This window comes from Vollenhovia emeryi, unplaced genomic scaffold (assembly GCF_000949405.1).
Source record: "Vollenhovia emeryi isolate VEMERY1.0 unplaced genomic scaffold, V.emery_V1.0 DF939120.1, whole genome shotgun sequence".
In the NCBI taxonomy this organism is placed as follows: domain Eukaryota; kingdom Metazoa; phylum Arthropoda; class Insecta; order Hymenoptera; family Formicidae; genus Vollenhovia; species Vollenhovia emeryi.
This window is the reverse complement of record NW_011967246.1, coordinates 382,295-407,540: the sequence shown is the minus strand read 5'-3', so window position 1 is coordinate 407,540 and position 25,246 is coordinate 382,295. Positions and strand designations below refer to the sequence as shown.

Genomic DNA, 25,246 nt, shown 5'->3' with positions numbered 1-25,246 from the left:
TTCTTCTTCTTTGCATAAGTCCACCGTTTAAGCTCGCCGCGAGCTCTAATTATTTAATCAAACAGTCGATTGCGAGACAAACGAGATCCCTCCCATCTACGTACAGTTTTACGACTTTCCATTTCTTTTATTTTTCCGGCGTTCACCGCGTAAGTCACTCGTTAAAAACTGTCGTATTCTGCGCCAACAAGCATTTCGATAAAATTCCCATTTATTACGTTCTATTAACGTGTAATTCGGGCTTCCACAAATTGCGATCTGACTCGAAAGACGGCGTAAAATCACGTTGAGAATATCGAGAGAAAGACGGAGAAAGGGAGGGAGGAGCACCCAAGGAGCGAGAGTGAAATACTTCTTTAATTGAATGATCCGTCGATGCAAAGGATTTTAATTGGACGAGCTACGCCGAGCGGAGCGAGTCTGCGAGGGAGGAAAATCGAGCGGCTGGCTCCTCGACGTTCCGTGAATCGTCTTCGAGATAAACGAACGGCTCGACTGACGCAACGCGGTCGGCCTGCGGATTCGTGCTCGCGCATAAATCAATTACCGCGCCGCGTATTATCCGTCTAAGTTGTTGACGAACGAAGGGACCGATCGAACATCGACGTTGAGCTCCCGTCAGTCGAGTCGCGAGTTCACCCGAAGGGATCGGCAGCGATACGAGGCCAACATGCGACAAGACCAATTCTCTACCGTTTCTCACTTTTATATGAGCGTTAATGCGAAAGGAGCGAATACTACCGCGTCCGCGTCGAGATAAGTATATACTAGACGCCTAGTAATGGTCATTAATAATTGTATATGTATGTACTGTCGTGGTACCACTATAAGTGTCTAATACACGCTCGTAATCGTCTTCTCGTCTCGAGTTATTGCTCGAGCATTGGTGCGCAAGGCCGATTTTTTCTTGGCTCTCTCCAGACACTCACGTCTCATATACCAAAAGATATATCATCATAATTCTTCGCTATCGACACATCTCTCATGTACACATACACACGCCTAATTTACGCATATAAATATACATATACATGAAGGTATATACATACATATATATATATTACTAGCCTACGCGGTAGATTTGTGTCAATTAATACTATAACAAAATGTTTAGTCGTGTTTTTTCCAGCGGGGCAAGCGAATAAACGTAGCGTATAAGCTTTCGTGTGATAATCGAGACAATGGGAAATAGAGATGGGAAACAAACGTAGCTCACAGCATCTCACAAGCTCACATTCTAAAAAGGTTACCTTTTTGTTTCCATTTCGACAATCGACTGTCGTTAGAGGCGACGTTAAAAATATATTTCTAATGAATTGGCATGAAAATCAGGGGATTAGTCGTCAGACGTCAGATTATACCGCAATGGAATTCGTCTTTTCCGAAAATTTTACCGGCGACGAAGCTAACGTGCGACACAAAACGAATTATTCAATTCTCCTTTGTTATGTTATAATTTCTGATTCGTTTTTCCATCAGCAATTCCTCACATTTTTCTGTATTTTCGCGCTATGCAATTGGCAGCGTGGATTAATTTTAATTGATCTGTCTGGCAATCCAGCCGGGCGCAAACTTGCCATTTTTTTCGATATATCGACAGCGCGACCTAGTACGATCCGTTACAGGAACTAGCCGAGATAATAGAATGATCGATTACATGGATCCAATGTCCCGCTTGCGCGCGCACGACGTTCAATTTTAAGATAATTCTTTTAAAAACTGTCAGGCAAGTATGACGCGCATCGTTTTCTCAAAGTTCTCGAGCTGAGAGGTAAAAGAGCAATTTGATACTTATATTCCGTTAGATTTATTTTATATTTAATGGCGTAAAAGTTTGCTCGAAGCTAGTAAAAATGTAACAAAGTTTGTTAGGATGCAATTAAGGCCCATTAACGGTCATTTCGTAGAAAGATACTTCGATGCCGGGCAAAGGTTCAAGAGAAAGTTTCACGGTGAAATATCCTAACGTTCTCCTTTGCGTGGCAGGAAAACTTATTTTGTCGTCACGGTAATAAATACGCAGTCGTACGTGAAATGGAGTAAAAAATGGCGTGACGTATGTCGAGGGGTCACATCTGGATTAGTCCTTAAGAAAATAAATTCGTCGACTGTAAGGTCGGCAATTTTGCGGAATATATCTCGTAAGGGACGTAAGAAACGGTGGAACGTGTACGTGCGAACGAAAACAGAAGGTGACGCATTTTCCTCCGCGTGTTTCTAGAGAAATGTCAAAAAGATACAAATTGCGAGTGCAATTGAATGGCATTAACAGGTATCTTCCTGACGCGTCTCCGTCCTGCCGTGATTTATCCAATATCTTCCCTCACTGCTGGGAGAGTGTAATAAGATCACGAGCAACTGTCACGCATTCAGCATCTCCATAACTGCAAGTTACTCCGTGCTGGAAGTTGCATGCACGTTACGCCTTCGGTGCATTCAACTTAGTTAATCCATTAGTCAGGCCGAATGGCGAACTCCAGTCCTGATATATCGCGTGCACGCCGAAACTATAAAGTACAGGGAGTTTTACGACACATTACGAAAATATCGGATTCGAAATTGCACAGAGACTTGAGGATGTAACCTGTAATAAAAGCAGCTGTAAAAGTTTTCACTTTCACTCGCTTGGCAATAAAAAAATTCATTTTATCCAAAAAGTATTAGAAAGATGGAGAGAGAGAGATATATATAAACAGACTGGGACTCAACACACGCCCGGAACTCTGGAATTAATTCGTCGGTCACACAGATTACTTCTGGCTCATCTCCTAACAACCCTTGATGGAGCCTGGCTTAAGGAGAATGACTAGAATCACGTCTGACGACTAATCGTATTCCCCATTTATTGCCATCTTGCAATTCATTGCGGGCAACCATTCGTGAATAATCATCTCGAATCCGCAGTAATAACGCAGACGCGTCAAAATTACACGGAACATTAAACACATGACGCGGGCGGGAGGCATAAAGGGTGTCGTGTCACGCAGACACGGGGAACCGGTGTCTTTCGAATGTTGTGCAACGATTGCCGACTCGATGTTAATAGACGCGAGCAAATTGTTGGGCGTGTAAAAAGATTTTTTACGACCCGAGATTTACATACATGTAAGACGGTCTTTCAAGTTTCTCTTTTTCCTCTTACGCGAAATGCATTTCTGTGTTCTCACATGTGTTCAAGCCGCCCCACCGCAGGGCCGGTAGAGAGAAAAAGGGTATCCCAGAAACATATCCCGTTCTAATTAAGATTATTGGTGCAACAATAAAGGTGCTCGTAACGCAACGGATACGGACTATAACGATAATTTACGAGGGGCGAATCGGGTATTACTATGTATACGTATCCACGTGCGGAAGCGGAAGTTTAAGATAAATCGCGGTGAGCTGTGGGATGATTAGGCGAACGTGGGATTAGGTTGCCACGCAGCGCGGGTCTAGAACTTGGCCGCTAGCACAGTTGGGCGCACACCATGCTACTATCGTCACACATACAGCTCGACATATCATTCGCAGAAATCGCATATGCATACCCACATACATTCACACGGTGTCCATGTTATGCCACAAACTTACACACACCGGGCGAATGCCTCTGGTTACCTGCGGCCATTCTCGTTTTAGACTAACACTTACGGGAATTTACTCGCGTATCACCTCACAAGGGATCGATAACGCAATTGACTTATCGGCATTGTCGTCTGTCTCAGAGATTCGCGTGGAGAGCCTTTTCTATTTTCTATTACATACAATTATTTGTCTCTTCATTACGTAGTAATATAACCACCTTAATGACATTGATATTATTGTCATCGCTCGTGAGAACGCACACATATTCGTAAATCACGGCTGTATTCATACATATCGCACGAATCCGGAATTTCGACGGTCTTGGTAAAGTTCCATTGTTTCAGCAGCACTTAAGTTTACAGCTCCCAATATTTTTTTTACGCTTATGCACTTGTTCGCGTACTCAGCAGGTTGATGGTAGTACCGGGACGCAGCGCAAAATTGGCTTTTATGCAAAAGCACGTGCATATCGCATGCATACGTAAACGGCATGTGGACGTTTCCTGGGCCAGTCTTCTTCCTAGTGCTGTATTAGCTTTCCCGTAGCTTGTGCCCCATTTCCATTTCCATTAATCACCGACATGCGCGCATTTTCGTATATGTATGTGACAATCGGATCCATTCCTTTCCCGAATATGGAAACCCCGCGGGAAATCTATTCCAACGACTCGTAACTTTTATACGCAACGCGACTGTACAATCAACTTCCAATCGCGATGTTCTCTCTCTTTGAGAGCCGCATAAAAGCGTAGTTTTGCATGCATAAGTATTTTCGTTCGCTAATGGCACGTCGTAGCGTCGCCCTTGAATTCGTAAGTGAGCCACGTCAGCTATTATCGAAATCCTTACGTAGAAACGCAAAGGAATTGACCGCGTTTCTCGCACGGTGTGTACTTTATTCCCGTTCAATTCAATAATTACAAAGTCTGCCGAAATTCCGACGTCATATCATCGCAAATCATCGTGCTCGCTACGTATATCATGCCGAAGTGACTTTCGCAAATACACGTATCGCGCAGATCGCACATGGCATACATATTACATATCACTCGCATCAGATGTAGACCTTTCCTAGAGAGTATCCCGTATAATGAGTTCCTGATTAATGATATTGCAAGTGGAACGAGAGAGAAATTCTATGGGTACTGACAATATTTAACAATCACTTACGGCTAATCGATATACACGTAGGACTAATTTGCGGGAATTGGTAAAAGGCATTTCTCTCTCATATTTTCGTGAGGTAGATACACGCGTTGGCCGCGGGTAAAATCCAGGATACAAGGTACAGAGCGAAGAGCTTTATCGTGAATGTGTCTTCTCGTCGAGACGAGACGACGGCGAAGTTTCGCATAAATTTTTCCGCGACCCCGATCCAGTTCGACGCCAAGGAACAGTTTGCTCGTGAAAATAGTGCGATCTGGCTTTCAGCCGATGGACGCCGAGATACCCCGACGCAGTCTACTGAAAGAGTCATTCGACATAACTGCGTACGTTCGGACGCTTCAATCACGCGTGTTACAGAGTCTCGACGAGTGGGCACCTTAAATCGCACCTGCATATCACCAATATCGTTTCATTAAGTGTCATATCATTAACAGGAGGGGCGAGCGCGAAGGTGCTCATCCCCCGTCGATCGTTGTAGTACAGCGAAGGTTTCTTAAGGCTTCTCAACTTAGCGAATAGCACCGTCAATTGACGACTAGTGTCTAAGCGAATTAAAGCAAAATACATTGTTAAGGCCTAATAGATAAAGGAGAAACTTGTTAGAGAGTAATGAGTAACAGATGCAGACACACATACAGACACAACTACATACGCGGTTAGGTTTTTATTGTTAATTGTGTGTAAACGCTTGCCAGAATTATATTCGCGAAGCGATACTATATTCTGTATAGATATATATCTACCATTGAGTTGTATGTATGTTTCCTTGCCTTTGAGCGCGTCTCTCTCCAAGTATCGATGTTTTCACCCCGTATTATTTATCGGGCGTCACGTCTATCGGGAACAAATTAATTCCGATAGCGCGCGAATGCCCGCACGTTGACAAAAATTATGTCACGTAACATCGGAAATGTCGCGTCTAATTTCGCTACGGGGAGAAATTTATGAGTCGACCAGCTCCAATTAGCCGTTGTGCAGTGAAATTCATCATATATATTATGAATAATTAATCTGCGTATCGTTTCGTCGGCAGAAAATGTCACTTTACGCCGCAAATATGCGGCACGAATTTTCGGGCCGCTGATGAAACCGGCTCCCCCTTTGTGACATGATTTGCGCGGTCTCTTTTATCCGGAATTTTGCGGTTACGCGATTGTTTCTCTATTTTTATAGCATACTCTCGTACGGCTGCACTTGTGCTGCAGTATTATTTAATCATTTCTTCTTCGATCAAACGTAATCCTTATTGTCAATTAAGACGTTCTCATCCAACGACTCATTGCAAACTCATATATGAGCGTATTGCGACAATGAGAATTAATGCTTCGTGCTTTATTTACGTATTCTTCAACGAGACGCTCTCAAAGGCCGCCATTTCGTGATTAAACGTGAAAATGAAACGAATATCATGCTCCAATGTTATCTAAGCTTTTTAAGCGATCAGAGAAAAGAAACCCCTTTCCGCGAAACTGTTTAAAAGAAAGAGAGAACGAGAACGAGCGATAGAGTGGGAGAGAAAGAGTGAAAGAGCGAGAAGTACGAGAGTGAAGACGAAAAATTGTAATCTGAGAGAATGAAGAAGAGAAATTGAGCGCGGAAGAAGCGAGAGAGTGCGAGGGAGAAAGCGACAGCGTTAAGGGACGAAATACCTGCGGCTCTAACTCTAAATACTTATTACACTTGTTATGCTATCGATAAGTTTATATTATATCTCTATCGTGACAGAATTTACGACGTATTGTACGTGATATTATATTTATACGGGCTGTTATACACACTCTATCTCCGAAACTTCCATTTCACCGCGCGGCCGAGTGAACGTGGGTTGGTACGCGAAGAGCGCAGGAGAGCAAAAACGAGGGAGGGAGCAAGAGGAGAAGACAGATACTCGAGAAAACGAAGGAATTGTGAACAGCGTCCGACATGCCAGATGTATATATCCCTTTCTCTTCGGCGGAAGGGATCGATTAGTTCTCGCTTTCGGGGTCGAATCCTTATTGAGAAAAATCGTTACTATGATGGGAGATACAGAGAAGACCGAGAGAAGCCTGGTGCGGAAAGGACCAGTATGGAGGAGGGTCAGGACCTCGGGGCTAGTGGAGGCACGACAACCCGGACCAACAGAATTTATCGCGAGTACACCGTGGACCCGTACGGACGATCGAACCATGAATCCGGCCAGCTGACAGACGACAAAATGCCGGTGCTTCTTCGAGGTCGCCGGCGGGCCGAAGGTTGATTAATGGCGACAAGCGAGACGAGAATGGGTTCGACCTGTCTGACGAACGAGAAAGGGATTAAACGGAAAGTGGTGGTTCGCAGTTGGATTGCGAGAGAGAAAGAGGGAGAGACGGAGACGGAGAGTACGTTTACATCGATGCAGTCGACGGAGTTTGGGAGATTTGCGATGCGAGGAACAATAGATGGGCGAAGAGGAAAATGCAGAGTGCGGACGAAGGCGGATCGCAGTCGATCCGGGGGAAGGAAGTCCTGAATCTAAATCAGGCGGTCGGGAGAAGAAAGGGAGGGTGAAGAAGTCGACTCTCCGCGAGGGAGAGACCGCTCTTTCATACGCGAATGGTAGCCCTCTCTCCCTTTCCTCCATTCTTTGGCGACCGACGCAGGAAGGCAGCTATTTCATGATGTTTTCCCACGTCATCCAGCGATTTCCTCCGTGCCCATCTCATTCTACCCCATTCGCAATTTCTCCCATAGATGACAAAACGATTCGGAATGAAACAGAGCATTGTGCGTGCGCGCGCGGCCACGGAAATCAAAGCGAGAAATTCATCTCGTGGTTTTGTAATATCCAACCGAAGCCGGGGCGGTTATTAGAATATCTGTCGCTTTGAGCGCCGAGAAAACGAGAATTTCCAAGATCGATCGCGCCTCGTATCATCGTTACTCTTGCTCGCGTCATTCCGTGGCCGCACGTCTTTTATCTAAGACTGTAATTATGCGAAAATGAAACCCTGCGTCACATATTGCGTTCACACGCTCGGCATCGCGCGCCCTCCATTTCGTTTTTTGAAACTGTTACTGAGCTTGTTTTTAATAAACTTGTTTTTTTGTTTGTTAGAACGGCAGCGGGCCGGGCGGCGAATCCGGTGGACGAGCGAACGGGTGAGTACGTCGCGTTATTACCTAATTACACCTTTAATCCTATAATTATACTCATATCGCATCAATTTCAATTTGAAAATGCACTCAGATTTCACATTCATCTCCGAAGCATTACTTTTTAAAAAACGCATTGGTATTTTAATACGCATATTATGTGATGTATGGCAATATTGTGTGATATATGAAATTAATGTTTATGTAATTCTCCCCGCTGCATCATGTTTATTGAATCAAACATGAGAGATAAAAAAATCACAATTTCGTACGCAACAGGGAAACCAGAGAAATATCTATATCGATTTTATTGAGAGGTGATTCAAGACACCTCAATCATTTTTATGCGTCAAATGGAGGATGAGATGAAATCATTGATAAAATTTCTTTCAACTCGCGGTTACACACACATCGATATTTCCGATAAATTTCCATTTTGAGTCGCACGAATGGTGATGTATTTCACGGTCTGTCATTATTCGACATATATAAAAAAAAATTGAACTACGTAAGTGGCTCTTAGATCTCGGGAAAACCCAGATGCTCGCCATATAATACGTTGTCGTTTTCCTAGAAATCGAGATCTTTTCGAGGTAACGTAGTGTTACCTATATTCTATATCTGCTTTGTTACATCGAACGGATACTTGATGTGTCATTTTTAACAAGTTCTTGCAAAGAGTCAGGCTTAATATTATAAAATTGATCACTAAGTTGACCTGAAATAATTTTACGGTTTACACTAGTTTGCATAGATTTCATCACGATGTTCCTCAAGATAAACTTATAAATAATTTATCAGGAATCAAGAGGCGTCGATAAAAACCTCCGAATATAATTTTATTCTTGCGATGATGCGGCGAAGAACAGATTTAAACTCGCGAAAACCTGGATTTTCTAAAAACTTTCTAACGAGCACGAAATTTCCATCGTGCTCCCAGCAGATTTTCAAACACTCCGAAATGCACGAAGAGATCTCGACTAGAACTGCAGCTAACTTAAGCTTGCAGTTTGATTTGAAAGTTCAGTTCATTTTCAATCCGCAAAGAATCGATCTTAGATTCAACGCCTGCAAACACTTTGTCGACGCTCATTTCTTTTGTTGTCCACACTGTTCAAACACTTCAACTTTGATTTTTCAAACTTGCAAAACATAATTCGAACAAGTATAATCTCATAACAAATAGAAATAATACGATGATAAAGATTAATGATATAATATAACGATAAAAATAATGACATAACGGTAAAAAATATATATATATAAAACTGCGGGATTTAGCGCGAGCTATCCAAGTGGAAGATGGACGTAATCGCAGACTCGTGCTGATGCAGCATCCGAAATCTTTTCTGTTCCAGACATCCAGGCGACAATCCCTTCTACAGCACCATCGACAGCATGCCGGACATTCGACCGCGCCGGAAGTCGATACCATTGGTTTCCGAGCTGGTAGGTAGCCGATTGCCCATTAACACCATTCCGCCATTGTCTCCGCGTATATATACATATGTATAAGTACACCGTGTACACACATACATATATGTACATTGCCTGGACCGTGTCCATACATATATATATTCGTCGGAAATAATTATCCGATCCGACGAAACGTTCTCGTTGTTGTCGCCGTCGTTATCGACGTCGTCGCCATCGTCGTCGTTCTCTTCGCCCGTGGTCGTTGAGATGTAGCTGAAAACGCAGTCATCTTCGCTTCCGCGCACCACAGCGCGGGTCTGACCTCTCTCGATCTCTCCGCAGCGATTATGCGGCCGGTTGAATTTAATTAATTCGCCCAACTAGCTCGAGGCCACCTCTTGATACGCGCGGCTATTTTAGAATTTTAACGCGTGGCCCCTTTGGTACGCTCTGCGATCCTGTGTTCCGCGTTTGCACCGGCAGAAGTGAAACAGAGCTAGAATTAATTACCGCGATGTGTGTGGCAGCGTGTGCACTGTTGGCAATGCCCACGCGAAATACGTGAGAGAGCCCACCGAACGAGAGCATATAAATTATAATAGTAAAAATTCACGTGGAAATTTTTAAAAAACTATTTTCACAGCATATTTTGTATATTTATACGTATCCATTCTATATACGAGATGTATAATTCCACGCCATTGGCGAATGTAGTAAATCCATTTGCGAAATATGCCGGTTCGAGTGTCGAAGCGAGATATAACATATGAATCGATATTTGATACACCGATCAATCGTGCGGCACGTGCAGTCGATTATGCTAATACGGTTGCTGATACATACCCGACAACCACGGGCAGCATCGTTGCTTCGCGTTGTATTCATCTTGTCGTCTTTCCGAAGAAAAAGCTACAAAGGATACTGTAACTTCGTGTTCTCTCTCTCTCTCTCTCTGTCAACTTCTTTTATGAATATATTAGTGAACGCAGCGGAAAATTATAACTGAAAGTTATCTCGAGCTTAATTAGTTTGTCATCCGACGGCTACGGAAACGCAAAGGCTGCGTTATCTCGATTATAAAACCAGCCCTCGCTTCTTTTCTAACTTCATCTCCATCTCGGGAGACGATGACGACGACGACGACGACGACGACGACAACCTAAAAATACCTTCGTCGCGAGATCTAATTCTGTGTATCTTGCACGACGCATCCGAGGATCTGCCGTGGTACGAAAACCAAAGGATAAAACTGAAAGGCATTTCGTTTAAATTTCACGACAAAGCGAAAGATCTTCCGATGCGGCTTGCAACAAACTCGTCGTGTACCTCGTCGTGACCTAATTGCGTGTTTTACGTTTCAGTGTTACCGTCGTTTTCTGCGACGAATCGAATTGCTAATTTTTCTAAAAAATCACCGTAAAGCGCCAACGAGCAAATCTGACAAAATATTTCCTCTTGTCTAATTCCTTTCTTCCCTGAAATTCCCAAAGAAATAAGACGTTACATTTCACGACCCGATGATTGCAGTTCTATCTATTAATGTCCTAAATATATCCATGAATAAATACGTTAATAAAATAAAATTCATTGACTCGTCAAACACGAGTAACCCGACTGAGAGGTTTCTACCATTATTTCAACGCAATTTAACAAATATAATCGCGCCAATGACGATCATATGACTGCAATCGGCGAGAGCATTTCCGCCGCAAAATTTAAATTCGCAATTCGCTGATGCGGCTGGTTCTCGAGCCGTGCCTCTATCTCCGAGCGGTCGATCGAAAATACTAGAAAACTCGCGATTTGAAATTCGAATAAGTCGTCGATATATTCGCGACGATTTATTCCGCCGGCCGTATAAACAATGTGCAGAATAAAGACAAGTAGTCGCGCACCCTTTTAAGTAAATCACTCTCCGCGCGACTGTGTATTTCAGCCAATAAATCGGCAAAAATAGCCAATCGAGCTTAATTTACAAAGGGAAAGAAAAACAAGCATAAAACGACGTGTAGTTTATAAAGCGCGGAAATATTCTGCACACCTGCGTCGATTATTATATACACGATAATGACGCACATGTTCGAAACGATAATAAATATGTCTTGTCTACGTCATGGATGCCATTGCAGGCTAAGAGCTCGCGTGTGCAACTAGTGCGTGATGCTTTAAATGAAATTCTTAAGTAGTTTATCGATCGCGCTCCGGAGAAAAGCGCCTAGTAGGGATAAGTGTGTCGCGGAAAACGTGATTTAATTTAACACCGGGAAAGTGAAACGTTGGCAGTATAAATGTAATTTTCGTCAGAGCAAAATAATAGACAATTGGATTCTTCACTTAGCACCTATAATGTACTTAACTCGTCCCACTTTGAAAATTGTAGATTTGAGATTATTTAAGAACCTTGATCACATCTTTCTACGGATTACATATCGATTCAGTGTCGAAAAGAGATTCACCAATTCTACCCTCTCTGACAAGTAGCATTGCAACTCCAGTCCCCCCCCCCTCTTTCCCCCGAATATAGACATCCTCGATCACCTTTAGATCCCGGAATCCGATGTCTGTATGTTTGTTCTCCCTGTTTAATGTTAACGGTTTACATATAATTGTTGTGCATATCTCGTATAACCCCGAAATCCTCAAGTCTCGCGACGTGAAATATATTTTTGTGTGATATCGTGACGTGAACAAAATTGTCCAGGCAGTCGGCAAAAAGCGCGAAAAGATTACTGGGTTATAACCGCGAAAACGTTTGCGTTGTATCGCCAGAAAAATTGCAATAGCAGTAGCGAACCACGCGTCGCCTGCATCAATGCCGAACGAACGAAATTGACTGACCACGTGTGAAACGCGATTATCGCCCAGTAATTTCGGTCGTTTAAATTCACCACGGAGACATAGATTCCTAAAATGCAAATTGTTTGTCATGGTCAAAACGTGATGCAACGTCTTTATTAGAAGGGGATAACTTTATTCCCTTCGTGTTTTCACATCACGCAATTGTCTCTTCGTGATGAAGCAGTCCTGATTAACGTCCGTTAACGTCGTCTTTGTGCCTCTCTTGTGTCTAACTTTTAAAACATCTATATCTATATCATAATTTAATGAAAGAAAAAGAAAGTGCAAGTGATATACGTACTAATCGGCATATAATGCTATTTTCTTTGTTTGTTCTCTGTGGCGCCCGTTGTTGTATCCACCTGAACACCTGAAAAAAACAAAACCACTCACTGAAAAAAACCTCTCAAAAAATCTCAAAAACTCTACCTCCAGGTCTTGAAGGTACTAATTAAATGCCTCCTTAGCCAAGTCAATTAAAAGCTTGTTCGAACGTTTGCATGCGAATTTTTAATTCGTCTTTATTCTCACTAACTATATGGTATATATATTGTTACTTTTTCTTTAATTTACATTCCTTTATTTGTTCTGCGCGACTTACACTTCTCTTTCAGTTACTTGTTCTGAACTGTTTTTTCTGTTCCGATTCGTTATACATCTTTTTCCGCTGATTACTTGCTGTAAAGGGGATGTGCACGCTTCCCTCGCTGCGAATCGTTGAAAGTCGCGCTCTTCTCAACGGAATAGAGTCAGCGGTGTAGAAACTTCTTGATTACATCTCTAATTTAATATGACTCCGTTACATGTGTAGCTACTCGTTAGTAAATAGATACCGGGGTAATTTTGTTATCTGCGGAACATGCAATTTCTATCTTTCGCGTATAAAATATCGAATGCGAGAAAACAGCATACCGAGTCTCTGGCGGCTCGTTAAATTGAACGCGGTTCATGCAGTCGAAGAGACAGGAGATGTTTGCATTTCAACGAAACGCATTGTCAACGTGCTTTGTTGATGGCTTACTTGTAACTTCGTGTTTCGCATGTGAATGTACGGTTTACGTCGATTAGGACATCGATAAAAATTAATCAGAAACGGATTAGCGATCTAGCGATCCGAGCCAACTGTTCTTGTGTAATCATCTGTCACAAATTTAATCTGTTGTTCATCCGATGGTTCCCAATCTGTCGATTAGGTCCATCAAATAATTTTGTTCCATCTTATAACAGTCATGATGTCTCTCACCTGCATGCATAACTGTTCTCTGTTCGAGCATCAATATGTCGCATGAATGTCTCGATAGCTATAGCTACCATGCTATAGCTATAAATACGTGTTACGAATAGTTATAAAAATATCACACGTAGTCGTAAGTAGTAGACACTTCGTCCAGGAAATTTAAAGACAGCTCGTTTTAACGGAAGTTTTCTTTGATTGGCCGATACTCTTCCGCTCACTCCTTCGTTTCCACCTCTCGGCGAGAGGAAACGAGTAAAGCGAAGCGAAGGAGATGGCTCGATAACATCCTTAAGAAAAATGATATCGCGCGGGATTCTCGCAAGAGACAGAATTAAATTGCCTTGGTGCCCCTCCCGCCCGTGCCGCGTCGCAGCGTCCCTCGCCCGGCCGAGGGACGCATTATAAAAACAATGTCGCAGCAGCATACGTGGGTTATGGCGGATAAAAGTGATATTAGCATGTATGGAATTAATGCTTGATTGTCGGGATCAAACAATGGCGCGTGCACGGTTCGCGGGGTTCCGTGTCTAATATCTTAATTAAAATCTATGCTAACTACAAATCGCGCACCATACCTACCAGACACCTATAAGCTAATTAGATTAGATTTTCTCTCCGTAGAGATTCACCTACGCTCTATCTCTCTATCTCTCTCTCTTTTTTTTTCTCTCTCTCTCTCTCTCTCTCTCTCTCTCTCTTTCTCTTTCACTTTCACTTTTGTCTTCCACTGTATTATTCTACCAACCGATTTATATATCTCCTAAAGTTTCCGCTCCACTCGCTTCTTAATGCTTGCCTTTCACTGTCTTCTCACTATCGCTCTCTTCGTTCTGATTTCGATATTATATACAGTATACATATGTATAACACACGCGTTACCAATCGTACATGCAAATCTACACCGCATTGCAACTGTACTCGGCCTCATTAAGCAGAGTCCAGAGTCTTTGATTAGCTTCCGGTTTACCGCCATTGGTCTCGGTGTATGATAGCATATAATCCAGACCATCGGGTTGGATCTTACCAGTTTTAATACTTGCAATCTTGTTTGTTGACCGCTGCATTAATTTTCTCTATGCACAGGACCACGCGCAAAGATAATCGGACAGATATTACATTAATCCGCAAACGTTTGCACGAGTAAATGTCCATCTGCACCTGCTGTGACCTGTTCGTCATAAAGTATGCTCAAACGCGCGGTCAGTAGGTACTTGTTAAATTTGCAGTATTTCAGAAACGCGCGTGTTTGTCGAGATATGTAAATGTCAAAGTCCGGTTACATAACACTGCTTCTACATTAAATATGGCAGCTCTGGAAAGCTTTCTATAACATTTGCGAAACGATTCTTGGCATAGTTTTTTTTACAAGCGTTCGATGTGTATATATATAAATATATATATAAAACTCTCTCATACTTACACCCACTTCATAAAACTTGTAAATAAAAATTTAACTTTATCGATATTTCACTTGGCATGTAATGTCACCGCTTCTTTTACGTCACAAGACTTTTACGTCAAGATTTCTCTTCGGCTTTGGATTTGTTTCTATCTCGCAAGTTTTTTACTTTATTACGGCAGTCGCAATTTAATCTCGATGTCAAGTTGCTTCTTTGGAAATGTACTCACATTTGACTGATTAAAAATTTCGAGATATATGTGTATATATATCTCTCTGTCACCATCATTATTTAAGTAATTCTCGTCGTCTGAAAAATCTGAGTTCTCACATCAGTGTCACATATCTTTATTTTGACTCGTCAAACCGTCACACTTTTTATCTCGATGTCAAAAGATTTCTGTAAATAACACTTTTCCAAAAATTATTCTTCGTATTTTTACATTTATTAACATACGTCTCTTCACGTCTCTCGATTTATTTTATCAATTCTATGCCTCTTCCTTTTCTTACTCTCTTTCTTTCTCTAGCTCTCTCTCTCTCTCTCTCTCTCTCTCTCTCTCTCTCTCTCTCTCTCTCTCTCTCCCCCTCTCTTTTTCTCCCTTTCAATTTTTCAGTCCCAGAACTATCATTTACTAAGCGATAGAGAGACTGGAAGATACTAGGCATTGTATTTCCATTATCAGATGCACATTAATTCCTATCTTTTCTCAGACCATGGCAGCGACGAAGAGGAACGCTGGTCTCACATCCGCCGTACCTCGAGCGACGCTGAACGACGAAGAGCTGGTAAGGACTTGCCCTTTAGTCATTATACTTTATCATCGCGTCACCCGTTAATAAACCAAGGGAAGCTTGTTCTGAAAGAGAAGGGTTAGCTATCGTCGCGTCGTCCCGCTGATATTTAAGTACTCTTTATAAGTATATAATAACGACTAAGCTTTCTTCCAGCGACATTTTTCAAGGTTGCCATTGCGCGGACGATGCGATATATCGCATCAATTAGCGCGACATAAATCACAGAGAGCGAAGCTTAATTACTTTCTTTCTATGTGATGTACTCCATTCGGAAGCCTTCGCGTGATACGAAGGAGGGAAGATCGAAAGCGAAAGTAGAAGGACGTTTAGCTTCTAGTTTTGAGACGGAGATATTAAGGCGAAAAGTAATATCAGAAGAAATACGGAGACAGGCGTTAGGGAGGAATTAGATCGTACATCATCTAATTTTAAGTTTCAATACCGGCGAGAGACCGGCGCCGGAGGAGTTTAACTTAACCATTGGATTCTCTTTTCTTTTCATACGAAACGTGCTGCATTTTATCCTCATTTCCACGCTATTTTCTTTCACGTAAGTGTGATCTAGCCTGTTTTTGTTCTGAATCTCCTCATTTCTATTTGCTCCCCCCCCCCCCCCCCCTCCTCGCACCGTGTTACTTTGGAGCAACACGTAGCGACCTAGTGTAAAACACATTAGCGGCTAGGGCCGTGATACGCATCACGTATGTACTGAAGAAATACATGCATATGTATGCATTAGGTGAGAAAATAGCGGTCGAACCACGCGTATATATAAGGCGTCCATAGAAGAGCCTACATAGTCTACATAGGGGTATCACGACGCGGGATACCGTATCAGAGAGAAATAGCTAGGCTAGTAGGAGTTTCCGATTTCTGTGACGTTGGATGTTCCTCGTATATCGAATACCTAGGTGTCCTTTCCAGGTCACTTTGACACGCGCGCAATATTCGATAACGAGATGTCGAAGCCTTTCTCGGATATGCGATTTATTAAAACAACCCGAGAAAGGTTACGGGTGTAACAAGTCCCTACGAGGTGAAATTCAATGACATACGTCGCGCGGTTCGTTAGCACTAGGCGTAGTAGATGTAGGTGCTCGCAGGCTTTGCTAACAGCGCTAAAAAGTTGGAATGGAAAAATGCTTTCGACGTTGCCGAACGTTCTGAAGAATATCGAGGTAACGCGTCGAAAGGTAATTCAGCCATTTGCTTACATTTACGTATATACGAGTATATGTACGTTCCTACGTCGGGATCAAGATATACGGATTTTGAAAAATTCATGTATACCGGGAACATCCCGAGTTCACACGTTAGTACCATAGTGCTTAGCGGATCGATGCTTTTACACCCTCCTTCTCTCGCTAGATAGTCTAACGATATCCGGAGAATATCGCTCGCTCTAAAACTTGTCCGCGTACAGGACTTTGCAAGGAAAAAAAGAAATATTTTCGAAAAAGTCGCACGACGAGACGTAGCGCGAAAATTCTTGATGTCCGATATGAAACGTGATGATCTCCTTAGGATCGAGGAGCTCGTGTACGTGTGCTCGCGAAGCTCTTAGGTAATCCCATCCCACAAGCATGGAAAAAAGAAACCCCGAAGAGAAAGAAAACCGATAGAGAAGCTCTCGAAAATTTAAAGCTAGAACGACGAGAGTCATTCTGCTTTCGAGAGGCACGAGCAAAGTAGGCCCCTAAAACAGTTTCGTAGCGTATCCAATTCGCTTTTATTGGAACCATACGCGGGCTTTCCTTTGTGAAACCTGTGTCTGCATATGGTTTGCGTGCACATGATTATATAAGTAGAACCCACAAAGGCACTTCGGTTAACGACTGAATCTACGAGGGAGTTTTTGCGAGAGATCGGACGGACAAAAACGAAATGCTAATCCTTCGGCATTTCGCTTATAATTTGAAACGCAAATTTTACATCGAAGGAAATGTACTTTCAAACATCGAATAGCGCGAAGTATGTAAGTAAGAAATTAAAAGAGCTGCTCTCTAAAAAGGTCATAATAAAACTGTGCCGTTTCTTCAATCAGAAATAGTCTCGCTAATGTAATTGCCGGTACAATCTAATATTACACAATCCTTGGATCGATTGTTCATACACGGATAATAGAATTTTATATTACACTAATGGAGAGACACGGTGGTCACTTCGTCATACGCTGTACATATCGGGAATTCAAAGTATTTCTTTTATCCGTAACAAACAAGATGTTCGCGGAACAATATCGAATATTTGATCAAGTATTGCTCAACATTGGAAATGTTGACGTGTCGGAAAGCAACGACTCTTCGAAGGATCAGTAATTCGCGATAATGTCCAACGAATCGTTCAAGTCCCTCAAAAGTCGTAACCCTTGCGAGCGAAGAAACGAAGTAGAAAAACGAATGTTTGCATAAAACGCCCATCCGTCTCCTTGTCCTCCTCTCTCTTTCTCTTTCTTAATGTAACGGCGATACAATCGCACCATGAAACACCCGCAGAAGATGCACGTGTACAAGAAAACTCTGCAAGCGATGATCTATCCTATATCGTCGACCACTCCTCACAATTTCGTCACCTGGACCGCCACGTCGCCGACGTACTGCTACGAGTGCGAGGGTCTTCTCTGGGGCATCGCTCGACAGGGAGTGCGATGCATGGAGTGCGGTGTCAAGTGTCACGAAAAGTGCAAGGACCTCCTGAACGCCGATTGCTTGCAGAGTGAGTAACGTCAATCTATATTTTGGGTTTCAAGCGCAATTTCCGTGTCTACAAAATACAGTTGTCGCGAAAGGCAACGTGAATTAATTTAATTTTTCATTTCACTTCGGTTAATTGGCATTATTGATTAAAGGTAACGAGTAACAGGGAAAGGTGGGTCTTGACGGCCAAGCGCCAAGTTTGTTGTGCGCGATTAAACTTTATGTGACTTCAATTATCAACGCAAATTACAAATCGTTCGAGACGAAGTTACATAAAGATGACTCACGTCAACGAGCCGCGTTTGACTCTCAAGGACCACTTTTCCTTGTCACTCGCTAATTTGGATACTGAGAGTCTTTGGTTAATTAATAATTTATTTGATTCATTGAAGAATCTCAAACGAAACTGATAATTGTCGTGGTCACACGTTGGTAGATTGTCGACGAAAACTATAAATGTATTTTGAAGATTCGGAGGTGCCGAGGTCACACAAGTTTCCCTCATTTCAGACACACAATTAAAAACTTTGGGCTTATTTATTATTGACGGCTGGACAGTCGTAAAATCTTCTTGTCCTTCTACACTGATAGAAAAATATGTAGTATTTGAAACTATAATTGCATAGTAAAATAATTATAGTCAGGAATATCATTTTTATAGTAATTATTACTATAATATTAGTAATAGCAACCATATAGACACAGCGATGCCAACTATTTAAAAAATTTACTATAAAAACGTCGGTTAACCGCTAACCGAAGGTTAATTGATCCTCTGTCTCTTCTTAGAGAACAAGATAGAAAAAGGTAGGGAGTTGGCTGAACTCTGGTTAACAGTTAACCGACGTTTGCGAAATTGGCCCATAGAGTGTTATATAAGAATGACTTATCTTTTCTTTGTAAGAGGCTTTCTTGTAGTATTCTTTGTGGGTGCAAAGTGATGTAACCAATAAACATAGTGAACGCAGTGTATATATAATAAAAAGCGGGGAATATTACTTCCAATATAAATACGATTTATCACTATTGTATACCGTTGTACAGTTTCTTACTATTTCGTATGTTTTATTGTACTTTTCACTGTGTTTCAGGTAACTTTATTTTGTAGTACGGTCAACTACACAAAAATCTATTTTTAGTTTACCATAACTATTTCATATGGTTGTGCTAATTCATGTCGTAGTGATAATGACTATAAATTTGTGTTCGCCCTGCTATATTTTGCATGTGTAATAAAACTATAAAAATATGTTTGGAGCCAAAATATCTCACTATAAAATATAGTGAGATTATAGTCACTCTAACCAATTTTTTCTGTCAGTGTACATAATAAGAGTCAAGCAAAATTGAGAAAAGTTTCGTTAAACAGAGATTAGAAGGAATGAATAAGTCAGAACAGACGTAAGTTTAAATGACTATTTTCCGTCTTTGCTGTCGCTACTTATGCGAATTAATTATTAATCCGCCCTGTAAGACACTTCGACCTCCGTTCGTTGCTTCTTGCAGTTACCAGTGCTATTTCCGTCGTCGGCCGGTGTCTTGTCAATAAACGGATGTCGTTCCCGTATTCCGTGTAAAATCGATCCGTAACGGGATAATCGAACGATTGTTAAACCGCGCAATTGAATTTCACGGATTGTCCGTCTCGCGGACAAAAATCATTTTTACGTGGGCACAACGCGAAGCCACTTCGGCTCGATAAAAGTATCCGCAATGACGCGACGGATTTTATAAACCAATCTCCAATGTTCGGAAATCGGGAAGTAATGACACTTTTAACGTCGGCCCGTCCATCAGACTTTCAATTTGGTTCCGGTGATCTTCGATGCTCTCTATAGATGTCCTCTTCGTCTGGATTCGCTATCGATTCGTACTAGCACTTCCAGTCTAATGATTCTCAACCCCTTCCCCGCCTCTGCCGTGACTCCGTCCCCGATAAAGTTTCTTTCCTTGATCGGACAGTCCACGATTAATTTACAGCCTCCCCGCCTCCGATTCGCCGCACGACGGTTTGCCCCGTAATTCCGTTCTCAATTAATTCTCCCTCATCCACTGCTGTCCGTTGTAATTTCAATATACCGGGTGTTTCGCGTCACGTTCTTTCCTTCGTTCTTCCTTGCAGGTATCCCTTTCAGGTATCCCTCCCCGTACCACCGCTCTCCTGTACAGCAGGATTTCCAGTAATAATTAAAATAGCCGATACCGATAGCTACGGCAAGCGGCTTCGATGCGTGCCTTCGTGTAAAATTTGAAACGCGACCGGCGTATCAGATCGTATCAGACGCGAAATGTTTCGCTATCGCACTTGCATCTAACGTGTCTGATGTTGAAACGATTGTGTGTGATCAAAATTGACGCGACTATTATGTAACGCGCAGAACGCATGGCCATCCATCACGATCTGTGCGCGATGTGTCATATTTTCCAGTTTGTATGTAATTTCGCGCAACGCAATACCGGCCGTTATTAGCATCGTGTTCAGGTGATACCGAAGAACGGAAAAAGCCGCGCTGGTGTTATTCAATCACTGCCGATGGCACCTCGTCATGATTTTCGCGATATACAGAATTCCGCCTCGGGAAAAATCGCGACTTTTTTGTCAGCGTTTTATCGGTTGATGCATTGAAAAACAGCGCGGCATGCGCGCCGAATCGCGTAATAAATCTTCTTTACGTGTAAAACACGTTTCTCTCTGTCTCTGTCTCTCCGCCGGACATAAAAGCGTTTTATCGATATCGCCGCGACACCGAGAAGATTGAGAATTAATCTTTGAGCGAATAATCGGATTTAAACGTTTGACCGGAATTTTGCTCAGTGATGCACCTTTAACGACCCGGCTAAATAACCATATGCAAAATATATGCGAATCTCGAATATACTTTGTATTTCGTTATACCATTCCGTTCTCGTAGGGGCGGCTGAGAAGAGCTCAAAGCACGGCGCCGAGGATAAGGCGATGAGCATAATCACGGCCATGAAGGAGAGAATGAAGCAGAGAGAGCGAGAGAAACCGGAGATCTTCGAGTTGATTCGGTGAGTATCCGCTTACCGCGCTCGCTTCTTTTTCTTTTCTACTTTTCCTCGCAGCCCAAGTCAATCCAACGACAACCGTACTGTGTCAATCGATCAATGACAGTTCGGTTCGAGGAGGAATAGCGTGTCGGTCGATGTACCGATCGATCTCAATGCAATTTAGCGATCGTCTGTCGCCACTGCTCCGCTATTTTCGGATCAGCGGGTACGCCGTCAGCTTCAATGATAGCGCGTTGTAAATAAAAGTCTCGTAAAGGAAATATTTAACGTCGCCTGTGATCGCGATAGTAGCCTTTTCTTTTTAACGCCGGATAAAAGGCCGTTCTCGACCGTGAATTAATTACTCGCCGCGACGACCCATTCGAGTCCCGTTCCACCCGAGACGAGTCTCCGCTTTGCGCGAGCGGATTGTAAACGGTTCCGCGAATAAACCGCCACCAGCCGAGCCAGATCTATTTCACGACCTCAAACATAGGAAATCGTTAAAGGCCGTATAAACATCGTTTGGACGAATATTAATGCGTCACGACACACCCCCGGGGTAGGGTATTGTGTGAACGCTCGTGAATAATGCCTTACGATAAGCGCGACAAACACGGTTCGCGTTTCAGACCTCGAACTTATCTACTTGTTATCTTGCTGAATTTGTGTGTATTTATTTTACATCGCAACGTGCATTCTCCGCTGCCGCAAATCATACAGCAGACACACGTACGGTCGATACTCTCTTCAGTTTGTCTGCTCAAAGCTGCGGAAAAAAAAACGTGTGTAATTCGTATATTTATCATAAATTGAGAAAAAGGAGCCACGAAGGCAAATAAGAAGTTATGTAACGCCGCATGTACAACGATTTTGGTGTAATAATATAATATTCAGCTATAATAATAATTTCCGCAATATCATCGATTTTAATGGGAAGGCGAAATCCGCCTCATTCAATAACCGTGTTATTCCCATGCAATCAAATCAGCTGTCAGAATTAAATAATCTCACAAATTATATATTCGCTCGATAATCGGCACTGGCATACACTTACGCACACGCACACATTCGCGCGATATTATTTTACAATTAGTTTCAACTCTGGGGATGTACTGGGTTTGTGTTCAAGAGAACCGCGAATAAAAAATCTTTTGTGTATTATTTGCAATTTAATTGTAATTCGGTGGTGTCGCTGATGTAAATGGTAATTTAAATAAATTCCGAATTTGCGTTTATACGAAAATATAACGGGGTCAGGCGTCAAGCGATCGTTTTCACCAAAACCGACCTATTTGTGGTGAATGATAAATGGATAACGCACGCGGCTTAGGCACGTCAGCATCGTCATAATAACCGTCTAATCGCATTTGCGCACCTTGCGTCAATCCGTCGCATATCTGCCATAATTAATTAAGCGTCGAGCTATTCGAGATATCTCCGCTGCCCGCGCTGCATTTCAATCTTATTACCCTAGTATCGGCTTGTTATCGCGGCTATTATAAATATCGACGGCGCGACAGACATAGAGTAGTACGGTTTCGTAAAAGCCATCGCGATAAAAGCTGGCTCGGCAGGCAGTCGGCTAATGAAAATCAATGTTAATTAATATCGCTTGCGCGATCTGCATTTACGAGTGACTCAATAATCGCACGGCTAAACCGGCCCCGGTCGGTATTTGTTCAATTAATCACGTAATTAGCGTATTGTAGGAACTTTTTAAGCGCAAACTATATATTTACGCAGTTCGCAATTCAGGTGATTAGTGATCTTAGGAGAGATTAGTTTTTCCGAATCATTTGTAATCAAGTCGGCGCGAATTTTGTGTTAAACTTACGTTGGCCCAAGATTACATATTTACTAGTAAACGTGATGAATTAATCCGCGCGCATTAATACTTACAGATATTTTTCTCGTTTCTGCCGAGCGTTAATAATTTAACTTGTCGGTAATTAGCACGAGCGAAATTAGTGGAACAGCTGCAGCGATCGTTAGAACGTGCCGGGAAAAGCGCCGGGTCTCGCTTCCGCAAGAAATACTGCAACGCAGAATGTTGTGCCCGCAACGGTTATATGTATTACTGAAAATTAATTTAATATCCCAGGCGGCAATAATTAGTTGTCAATTAAGAATACTTGTACCCAGCGGCAATAGACTGGGATTAATCCATAATTAAATAAAACGCGAATACGGCGACGCAGTGGCGACAGTAATAGGCAGGGCAAATTGTAAGGGAGAACGAGCGAAGCTAAAGCGAAATGTTTCACCGTCACAAGGCCCGATCTCGTCTTCTCTGAAGGATATACAGTGATCGCGACGTATCCGAGCGCATCGATATCACCCAGCGCCGCGATACCATTGCCGTCGAGCAATCAACGTTTTCGTTAGCGCTTTGATCGATGACCAGTCGCTTCAGAAGATTATTTTGTTCGGCACGCGTTCTAAAAATATCCGTTGCCGAAACACTCGATTATCGCCGTTTCCCCTTTATTCGGGATTTCGGGATTTTGCAAATTTAGCAAGAAACAGTGCCGTCTGAACGAACAGTTGATCCTACAAAGAGAATTCTCAAGCTGTCACGTAGGGATTCATTAACAACTGTCGCGACAGCGTATTCCGTTTCGCGGAAGGTTAACTGTTAAAAACGAGCGCAATTTTCACCGGGGGAAAAAAATGGCTAGACTCATGCGCCGGTTTATATATTCCGCCATCGTACTCTTATTTTTTTATCCCTACAGACTGACAATATTTCGCAAATGAAATAATCTTCCGTTGAGAATTCGCGGCGAAAGTGCTATTGTGCGTAAAGATAGTCAAAAGATATGTATATTTCACGATGAGAGAAGCAGATAGGACGAGATCGCGGCCGTTGGCACAGTTATGTGAAAGAGAGTCTCGTCGGAGTTTAGGTCAGTCTTCGGGGTCGACGAGAAGGCGCACTCGGGTCACATGATGTCGGTGGAGCAGTCGGTTTTGGACGGTACCAGCAAGTGGTCGGCGAAGATCGCTATTACAGGTTTGTGGCCAGCCCGTGCTCGCCGATTTCTAAAACCTGGTCTTGTGCACTCTCCGTATCCTCGTGCACGCGACCAGCGTGTCATCAGTATGGTGTCCGTTCCGATACATGATACATGTGTGTGCTGCGTATGCCTATGTATTTTGATCTGTACAGTGCGAGTCACCGTTGTTCCCATATCCATGATACATATAATGCGTGTGCGCACAAGATTACCTTGATTACTTATTATTATTGTTATTGTTATTATTGCCATTATACCTAGACCTGACGGCAATAACTGGCTCTTGGCGGCTGCCGCGCGTGTGGCTGTGTTGTATTGATTGTGCCATGAACATACCGATATCGAATAACAACTACCCTATATGTAATTCCATTCCCACGCGCAATCCCGGAAGCCGTTCGACCATTGTGCGGACGGTAATGATAACTGCCTCTCACGTTGGGGCTACAAATTGCGATCCAAATCTTTAATCTCTTCTCCTTCTTTTTTAACTTCTTCGTAAGCTGAGTGCATCTAACGCCGGTCGCGTCGTGCGGACGTACTCTCACGATGGTCGAACTACACCCATCCCCACCTTAGAAAACACCTTGACTTACATAACCCCCGTAACTATTTCCACCCCCTTCCCCACCCCCCAAGCAGTGCAGGCTATTACTGTATGTGTGCGCGTGTACGCTATATGCTGTTGTTTTACGTGTATGTGCTGGCGTTTTTATGATCTTACATTTGTTCGCTGGATGTGACGATACCGCGCGCTGACCGTTAATGCACAACACCCGGTTTAATTGGACATTACTCTGCATTCGCCCTCGCCCCTTCTCTATCAGGGTTTCGTTTCTTTTTTTTTCCCGTTCCCAACGGTACTTGCCTTCGCTCCAATTTCATGCCAATCCCCGCTACCGTCGTGGCAACCGGTCCGGCTTCAACGAGATCGACGAAATCGAGTTTGCAGACAGTTCTCTCCTCGTTGGCGCGCTCAACG

General features: G+C 42.8%; 1 protein-coding gene across 14 annotated transcripts in view; it reads left to right on the top strand.

Annotated features, from left to right (window-relative positions):
* LOC105570389 overlaps positions 1–25,246 on the top strand; it is a 92,779-nt gene that overhangs the window by 45,035 nt on the left and 22,498 nt on the right. For 10 of the 14 annotated variants that reach the window (XM_012027537.1, XM_012027539.1, XM_012027536.1 and 7 more), the window contains 7 exons: positions 7,811–7,854; positions 9,207–9,297; positions 12,538–12,546; positions 15,453–15,527; positions 18,032–18,251; positions 21,145–21,265; positions 24,154–24,260. In XM_012027537.1, coding sequence (XP_011882927.1) covers positions 7,811–7,854; positions 9,207–9,297; positions 12,538–12,546; positions 15,453–15,527; positions 18,032–18,251; positions 21,145–21,265; positions 24,154–24,260 — 667 coding nt within the window. The remainder of the gene's footprint in view (positions 1–7,810; positions 7,855–9,206; positions 9,298–12,537; positions 12,547–15,452; positions 15,528–18,031; positions 18,252–21,144; positions 21,266–24,153; positions 24,261–25,246) is intronic. The other 4 variants (XM_012027543.1, XM_012027546.1, XM_012027540.1 and 1 more) reach the window with 3 other exon arrangements.